Here is a 9846-nt window from a genome sequence, read left to right on the forward strand (position 1 = left end):
CCTCTGGGGGGAGCCTCGCTGGAAAATCAACACCGGTTGCATAGTATACCTTTAAGTAGGGTGTTATAGAACATGCAGGTGATTGTTTATTTGTTTTATTTAATAACTTTTCATAATCTGTCCAAGTTAAATGTGGAAAATAGTTTTAATTTGTGTATAGCACAGAGATAAATTTGAAAAATCTGCCAACCCTGCCTAGTCTGAGCCTCTCTGTACGCAGTCAGTGTGACATGGAAAAAAATAAGATTAAAAGTCGAACACATTGTGTTCTGGCCTTAAGTCTTTTTTGCATTTAGCTCATGACAATGACACATTTTAATGTAAAAAGTCCACTCTTAAAAATGTATCACTTTAGCTGAGCGTAGGTTGTCTGTGTCACTGTGTTGGAGAACGATCCATAAAGCCTGAACACCTTCCTTTGTCAACGCTCAGCGTTGTAGTGCATCAAGGTATGTTTTCTGTTTGCTTGGGCTGTAATCTGAAATAGAATAAGTTCAGCAGCTCTTGACTATCTGTAAATCACCTTTTATGTTACTATTTTCTAGTGAAACATCTTTAACAGCTGAAGCAATCTGCTTTAAAAAAATTATTAATTAGATGTGAGCAAAGGTAAAGATGACATGTGCTTTCCGTCAGTACACTGTTCCCGCTAAATCCAACACCTCTGCACAGCAAGCGTTTGAGTGTATAGTCCTCTGTGAGCTCTCACATTGCATCTTTGACATTGATTGCCTTGCCCTTGGGCATCGTGGTAATTTCTGTGCTCCGATTAGATGCAATTTGGAGAACATTCAGCTGACATCTCATCGAAATGCATTTGGCTGCCGGTAAAGAAAAATCAAAACAGCTTTTCTGTCATTTGAAAAACTTGTGTAATTTTCACAAAAACTAGTTTTATTGAGGTCATTTTTCAAATTTGGCTCCTTTTATTGTGGTAATTTCTGTTGGTTCCTGAAGAAATGAATTTTCCAAGGCAGTTTTTAGATAGATTTATTGGTGGAGCATTTGAAAACCTATTTGCAGCTTTGTGAAGCCTGGATAGAAATGTTTTGTTTTCTTATGAATAGAAGAACTTTTTATCTACAGTTTGATTAAAAAAAAAAAAACGTTCTACTTTATACTGTTTGTGCATACTCTTAAGATAAATGAGTCTGTTTATTTGTAATATATGATTATTTAAAAGCTTTTGATTGACTTGTCATTCTGTTACCAAATAAGTTCCCAAAATTGAGGTAAGATCCACAGGAAGTGACTGGCTTTTTAGATCATTTCCAGAGATTAATTTCTGACAGCTGGAGATGGGCACCAGCAGCGTCTCGTGACCCCAGCGTGATAAAGCTTGATGGAAAATGGATGAAATGGAATTTTTGATGGACATCTGGATATTATTTCTTTTCTTTCTTGTTGTCACTTCTGACCAAAATCTTTGTGATCAAGATTTAAACTTCAAAAACGTTGTTGGCTACATTTTGCTGGTAGAAAAGAAAGGATGATGCGGGACAGTCCTGCCTATTTTCTGTTGACATTTAGTCTACTGAACAAACTTGCTTTGGAGTTCTACTTCTGAAAGTAGTTCTATGATTGAGCAATTGGATTCAAATTGTTCTTTTTATCTACCTCTTTTCATTTAAAAAAAAAAAATTATTCAGTGATATTTACTTGAAAAGGGATATTTGATTTGGCTGCAGAAAAAGCAGTAATAAGAATCGAAAAGGTGGTGTATTTCTCATGCATTATATAACTACACAGTTTGAGCATAAGTGTAACTTTTTAGACTTTTTAGGCTTTTAGCATTAAATATTCGATATGTTTTAGTATCTGCAACTGGTTTGAAATACAGCCATGCTACATAAAACACAAACGCTGCTCCTGTTTTCTCTTGTTTTTTCCTGTCTCCTGTTTACATTTCTTTGCAGTCTGCAATCTGAAAATAGTTTTTAGTATTGAGCGAAAATGTGCTGTACCTTCCTGTCTTTTTCTGCCACATGACCCATTTTTAGAATACTTTAGCTGTCCAAGGGTGCTGATTGTAACATTTAAGGAAAAGCAGTACATTTATTTAACTGGAGAAGAACTTTTTTTTTACAAGGTGTTCGCGCACGATATGCTGGGTTTGCTTTAAAATATGTTTCCAAAACAAATTATCAACCAGTCACATCATATAAGAGAAAAATCATTTTTATAATAGGTGAATAGATTAAAACATCAGCAGGAAGAAGATATGAGTTAATTAATAATGTTGAGATGTTAAGAAACAAGCAAAAGAAACTGTAGTTTGGACATTAAAAAGACTAAGGCTACGTTCACACAGCAGCCTGTGACCCAATGTGACCTGTATCTGATATGTTCATGACAGTCTGAACAACTCAGATCTGACTTTATCCAATATGACCCAGGCAACATTGCTATGTGGTCCTGAATCCAATACATATCTTAGCTTTTTAAATGCGACCCGTGTCGCATTCATCCAACCTGAACATCATTAATACTCAACAAAGGTCACTATTCTGAGTCTTGCTGCTCAGAAGCGGCAAGAAAAACAACAACCATGAATGAGGATAATACGAAGTGCAGTCTTTATTTTTTAACCATCTTGAAAGATTGAGTTTTTAAGATGAGGAAAGCACTCCATCCATGTTTACTTCCGTAAACACAGAGCATGCTTGCTTGTGACGTCCTTTCCTGCGCATGCGGGACACTTAAGCTGTATGAATTCAGTTCACACAGGAGACCACATACATCTCACATATAATTGGAAATGCGAACAGCCACGCAAAAAAAAAATCGGAATTGAGCATCAAGGCCTGCAGTGTGAATGTAGGCTAAATGGGAAACAATCACAGTCCTGAACTAAACCAAGTTTCATTTTACTTTACTTTTGATTATCATTGACATTAGTTTTAGTTAAGTTCTGTATATTGGTCTCTTTGTAAGAAAGTACCTTTGATAAACAGCTCAGCTCCTTAAAGAAGGAAAGAAAACATATCGAAATGGGAGTAAATTAGCACAATTCTAGTAATAGTTGTGTCTAAGTCTTTGATATCATTGCTAAAAGGATCAGAAGCTAAAACGACTGGAACCTTGTTGTTCATTTACTGTTTTTTACCACTTTGATAGCATGTAGATCTGCAGGAGCAACTGTCTATAATGCTTGAAAAGGTAAAATATATACAGAAATAGGCAGAAATTCTGTTCTGTCAGATTTAAATACATCATTCCTGTTTTTATGTTGCACATTTTTTTCCTTCTAGAACCTTTATTTCTGCTCTTCTAGTGTAGCGTATCAGTGCCTCTTTTTAGCAAAGTCTTACAGCTTTTTGTAGTGTCGACATGCTCTGTAGCAGCTATGTGTGGCTTCTGCATACAGATTATTAATCATAAATAATCTGAGTGCTGCCTAGCAGGTGTAACCACCAGTGATGAGGTGTAAGAGCAGCTCCTCCAGAAAAAAGAAAAGAAAAAAAGCTTGCAGCTTTGATGAAACTGTGATGGCTTCACAGCATGCACCTCCGACACCAGGTGCTGAAATACTTTGACTGTTGTTTCCATCACTGAAATCTCCAATTTATGTGACTCCTGAAGGCATCGCTGTGTGATTCTCTCTGCTTCAGCATCATTCAAATATCATTACAGTGCTTTTTTAGAGCTTTTCATGCCCGCTGGTTTTGCCTAATATTTTAGATGTAGGATTAAAAACCATGAAAAGTTTCTGAATTATTGAAAAGCTAACCCTGCTTTTTATTTTTAAAGTTTAGAGCACATTGTCAGGGGGTTTTAGATGTGGTCCTGTAGAGAGTCCTTGTTTACCTGACAGACCTGACAAGCAGAACTCCTGCTTGCTTACACACAATTACCTGGGTTTTCTCCCGTTTGTCTCTTGATTCAGTAGTCAACCTTAATGTGGAACTTGAGCATTACACGCACTCACTAGAGGCCTGAGTCTGACATCATGTAATTAGTTAATAGAATGAGCATATCTGTTTTCTGACACTGCTGATCATGGCCATGTCTAGATCTTCATTACACTGAAGACCAATTCTCTGTCTGCTGAACTTCCTGTTCCAATTTTCCGCATTTCCACTGGATATGATAATAATGTGGAGGACAAGTCCTATATTCTGTCTGATAACAGATATTAAAGTTTGAAGATTGATTTCCATGCTGTTCATCAGTAAAGTTATTCCCTAACAGCCTGTTTATATTCATGCTTCTGCATCTTGTATCCTCTCCCCACTTATACATCATCTCATCTCATGTTCTTTTATTAAAAGGGACCTGAGTGCCGCAGACCTGCGCGTCTTTTCTGATTTGACTTCCGAACAAAACAGTTAAAGCGAAGCAAAAAAGGTTTCCAAGAAAACTTCTAACTTAGGCTTAATATACCAAATGCCCAAGAGTTGCAGCTATCGCCATGAGCTGATAAAGGAGCAGGTTTATTAAATTATTGTCGGATGCCAAATAAAAAATTACACAGTTGTTGGGGGAAATCTTCAAAAAGTTAGTGAAGTCTCAACTAAACATGTAATAATCTATTCAGACGCATAGATGCGTATTTAGACATGAAATGATCACAAAACTTTTCAATTATGAACACCACTAGCCAAAAATGATGGTTATGCCTTCATTATCACATTGAAAGTGTGTAAATTTCATTTTTCTGCAACTAGAAAAAGCTAATGGGCCTCATGAGAGACATTTTGATAATTCAAGACATGATGGGAATAAACCTTTCCTGCTCTGCTGCACCCATCAACTAAAGAAAAAAAAACAATGCTGCTACTAAACAGCTCTAAATGAGAGAATGAATTAGCTTTTACCATCAACAGGTGCTGCTCTTTTACAGATGTTATATTTAGAGAACTGATCGGATTATGGTGATGAAATCGTTTGATTCTCTGGGTAAGACGGTTATCCGTCGAGTTTAATATCTTGCATTGAAATGAAATCTTTATTTAAATGATCTGAAGGCACACTGCCACTGAGGCGGTGCTAATGTGGCGGAGCTGAGACTATTAAGGCATTGCATGTCAGGAATGATTAATGCTTTAATGGCAATGAGCCCGAGGTTCATCTGTAAATCTCAAACATAATTTATTTTAGTCTGGCTGCTGATTTAGTTTACTTCACAGGATCATGTAAGTTTTCTCCTGCCTGAATAAAATCAAAATGTCAAAATAAAGTTTAAAGGTAAAACGGAGGGAGGTTTTCAAAAAAAGACATGTCCATCAACTGAAACATTTGCCGTCCATCGCTCCATTTGTCATCTATTCTTCCTTTCCAAATATATCTGACCATCAGTGGAGGTATTTAAGGTCCCACTATTAAAAAAACAACAACACTGTAATGGCACACATAAATTAATTATATTTCATTGTTACGCTTTTAATTGTAAACTCTTGATATATATTTAGACGGTTGTTTTTTTAAACATGTTGCAGTCCTGATTACAGAATTAGATTTGCTTTGTTGGTGTAATAATTCTGTTTTAAACCCTCTATACACTGCACATAGCACAGACGTGTAAAAAGTCTGAATGTCCCTGATAACTGGTGGCACACGTGTGCCGCCATAATGAGACAGATTTGGATGGATTATGCACCAAGTGGTGATGAAAAATGGCAGCCAACGTGTAACTCCTCGGCAGCAGGGAGAGATCCAGCCTGTAGCTGCTCGTCCTGCCCGCATGCCCTTCACAGTTTCCTGGCAGTTTGCTGCGGGGAGCTTTTGGAAAGCTCAGAGACTCTGTCGGTGCTTTAGATCATCTGCGGCTCAAAGATATGTTTGGGCCCAACAGCCCTTGTCTTGTATTGACATAAAAGAAATTCAATAGAACAATAATTGCTCAGTGAGATGTGATTTGTGAAGGTCTAAACATATCTACACTCTTTCTCTCTCTCTGTCTCTTGTCTGCATTCTTTCTCTGTTCCTCCCTTTCTTCCTCACACCCTTTCTTGCTTCCTGTGTGAATTCGACACCCACTGAGAGCCCAGATGCCCGGCACTCTAGGATCACATAAGCTCTTACTTTGTAGTGTTTTGCCAAATGTCGGGGCTTTCCTGGAGACAGCCTCTGACTGTGAGTCAGAGGTTCATTTTGAACCCTAAAGGTCAATGTCTTTCACATTTTATCTGATGCTTGGCGATTCTGGCTTCAACAAGGAGCAGTTTAATAAATCCTGATGTCTATTATTGTTTATTTCAAAATCTTGGTGGTTGCCACAATTTTTTTTTTCTTGTGTGTGCATCTTCCTCGTTCCCAGCAGCACAGGGATTTACATTTTCCAACTTTGAAGAATCCTCACAGTGAGACACAGTCTCTTGACAAATAAACAGCAGATGCTCAAATGTCTTCTTTGACTCATGCTTGATCTTCAGTATCATGTGCCACTTTCATAAACTTGAGCTGTGTTACAGTATGCAGCACAGATTCCTGTATTTTTTGTGGGGTTTTCAAAGCTGAGTGTGATGTAATAAGTCAGTGATCCTTTGCAGCGCAGTAGGTGGACTAGGAACTGTTGCTTTGTTGAGAGCTGCATCAAAGCAATTCGAAACGTGTCAGTATTTGGATGCGCTGATGTCTCACTGAAGGTATTTTCATTATTACAGACAGGTTACGTAGATTTTCTGTCACACTGCGGTGTTATAAAGACCATCACACTGTGATTAAACTGTATTGTTTTTTTTATTCAGCTCATTCATACAACAATAATCACAACCAATGGGACCTCAAGGCATTTTATGAGACATAGAGCGCTTATTAATTTCCAGTTAAACAATCATATTCAGCTCAAATTAATTTAACCATTTTAATACAAACCAGTCATATGGCTAGCCTCAGATCTAATACATGCAGCAACATTCAGTTGATCCTTTTAATGCCAGTTTTTTTCATTATATCTAAGAGTTCCTCCTCTTGATCAAGCATGTGGGGAAGACGGAGAATAACTCCTCTATTTAAAGAGGAAAACACCCCAAGCACCATCGTTTTTAGAAACCGTCTGCTGTGACCATCTGTTGGTTAAAAGGACGAGGAGATTGGGGGGGAAAAGAAAGACATTCATCCAGAGGTGCTTTTTCATCCATGAAAGAGACAAAGCTGAACTTGGTAGCGATAAGTCAAAAAACCTTATATCTTCAAAATAAACATGTAAAAGGGTTGATGTAGACAAAAAAAATCCAGAAATCACAATGTATGATTTTTTTTAACCATTTATTTGTGTGCTAAAGCTGCAAATAAGTATCTGAACATGAGAAAATCTATGTTGATTTTTGGTACAGTAGCCTTTGTTTGCAATTACAGAGGTCAAACGATTCCTGTAGTTTTTCACCAGGTTTTCACACTCTGTAGGAGGGATTTTGGCCCACTCCTCCACACTGATCTTCTCTAGATCAGTCAGGTTTCTGGGCGGTCGCTGTGAAATAATGTCCGTTTATCTCTAGAAAACCTGATTATCTGATATAATACAATAAAAAGGATACTGTCCTTCATTTCCAGTTTCTTTAGTCTCTGCTTTCTTTATGCGCAGGCTACCAAAGAGCTGAAACAGTACGACAACAAGATCATCGAGTGCACCTTTGCTAACAACAGCTGGGTGTTCATGAGGCAGAGGGTGGACAAAAGCTTCCCCAACTCCTACGACACAGCCATGGGTGAGCTTCCATTCATCACTCGTCTGCAGTTATTTATTAAAATCTCAGCCTCTCCGTTATCTGTGCCTGTATTAAAGTGAAAAATGAGCGGTTGCCTTGTGATTAATGGCTTATTTTATCTCTGTTTTACATCAGGCTTTGCTCTGTTAGATTTCAGTGTTATGAGATTGTGAGTGTGTGAATATGTGTGGAGGTGGCAGATGTTCTGTTGTGTAAGAGCACGCAGTGACAGTCTGGCCTCCGACACTCTGCTCAGGACAAATTGTTTTCATCCTTGTCCTTTCTTTGAGCTGAGAAAAAGCTGACATTTGGCATTAGAAGTATTTTAACCTTTTTAAGTAAATACCGCTCCTGTAATAGTGTTTCCAAGATATATTAGTGGCTCAAAAACAACAAAATCAAATCAAAGTGTTTCCATAAAGCATGTTCAGGTGACTGTTCCATCTGCAGAATATGGATGCACTCAATCCTTTATTGTTAATAATGTCTGCCTCCATGATTTTCTGCTATTTGTAATGGATGGGGGCTGGAGTTCTTGCACAAAGAACATAAACTAACCTTAAAAGGTAAGTTTCTAAAGTTATAGATATCGACTTTTAATTCTAGGTCCCACATTCTCCACAACAGCTACTCTCTGAACGCTGCTAGCCTTCATACGTTCCATTTGATGTTAAGTATGTTAAACTCAGTTCAGAGGTGGCGAACTTAGAGTTTGAGTCAGTACAGACCTGTGGTGGCTTAAGAAACAAGATACAAACATGATGGCAGCACAAACCAAGTTCAGAGTTTGAGATAATTGTTCATCAATCTTGAGGTTCAGTCGGTCTGATTTTTGTCTTCAGACATGCAGTTCAACTTTTTATCAGAAGCTCTAATTTGGCTTCTGAGGGGTGGAGCCTTCTACGGTTATCTACAGTTATTGAAAACTCGTTTAAAAATCCTATTACTGTTTCATGAAAGCTTAAAAAACATCCTTTGTTTTGTGACTTAGCTGATTTAAAAGATGATCTTTGGGGAAAATATGGACCACATGTACAGGACCATGCCTCATATATCCTATACTTTAGATTTGAGATAAGTGTCTCTTCACTATACTCATGTCTCTCTCACACAGCTTTCTGAATCAAAAATAACTTCCTCACAGACAGACAGAAAGCTGCAGAGACAAATACAGTCTCTTTGTTGTGAACACCTTTTGCCCCATTTACACTACCGCTCTGAAACCGATCTGTGCAAAGTTTGGGCTGAACTTGGATCAGTTTTCGAGCTCTGTTCCTTACGACCATTTACACATCACGCCAGCATGGTTCCTTAACTTCTAGGGACGATCTACGGTACTACTGCTAGCATTGAAGGAGGGAATCAAGCAAATCAAAATGGCGGCGCCCATAACATTCAGGAAGTTATGTTTGGTTATAATTGTGATATTTCGTTGTTTGTTGAGAGTCAGACGAAGAAGGCGGCCTTTGGTAGCACCACGCTCTTTTGAAGCTATTTTATAAAATGGCTTCAAAATTTTGATTGTTGTTTACAGTTCTTCTTCTGTTTTATGGCGGTTGGGAAGCTGATGATGCTGATGTGCATTACCTCCAATTACTGGAAGCTGACTGTAAAGAGATGACGTGGTCTGCTCATGCGCTCTTTGTTATCAAAGAACTGAGCCACGACTGAACTGTGCCGAGCTCTACTGCTGAACTAGTACTAGATTTAGCACTGTCCGGTTCTATTTGCACTCACAGTTATCTCGGTTACCATGCTCAGACTGTTCTTGGCACAGTTTCAAAAGGGTAGTGTAAATGGGGCTTTGGTAAAGGTTGGAAAGGTAGCCCAAACAAAGAGGTATAAACCTGTATCGGGTACTGCAGGCTAACAAAGACCTCAACGACTCCCCGTTCCTAAAGGGTGGACCTGTTCCTCTGGTTCAGTTTGCATGTTTTCTAAGCCAAAACAAGGCTTTGTTTGGTCTACTCTATAGAGCTTGGAATTCATTGATAATTTAGACATTTTGAATTGAAAAAGCTTCCTGGATGGCAAGCGAAAGATATTCAAACTTGGAAAACGAAGTCCAGTGGGTTGTTTTTTTAACTTTTCTAAGTGGCAGACATTAAAATAAATCTGGTCAAACGGTTAAACATTTCAGTTATATAATTCCAAATTCCTGTGTTATTGCAATAAACTAGAACATTGTCATTCGACT

At 38.1% G+C, this 9846-nt stretch overlaps 1 protein-coding gene across 1 annotated transcript in view; it reads left to right on the forward strand.

The window, feature by feature from the left end:
• The window catches only part of rngtt (RNA guanylyltransferase and 5'-phosphatase), a 124643-nt gene that overhangs the window by 110815 nt on the left and 3982 nt on the right, over positions 1-9846 (forward strand). Inside the window, exon 15 of the mRNA XM_015405270.1 lies at positions 7526-7649. Within this exon, the coding sequence (XP_015260756.1) occupies positions 7526-7649 (124 nt within the window). The remainder of the gene's footprint in view (positions 1-7525; positions 7650-9846) is intronic.

This window comes from Cyprinodon variegatus, unplaced genomic scaffold (assembly GCF_000732505.1).
Source record: "Cyprinodon variegatus isolate N-32 unplaced genomic scaffold, C_variegatus-1.0 Scaffold37, whole genome shotgun sequence".
In the NCBI taxonomy this organism is placed as follows: Eukaryota; Metazoa; Chordata; class Actinopteri; order Cyprinodontiformes; family Cyprinodontidae; genus Cyprinodon; species Cyprinodon variegatus.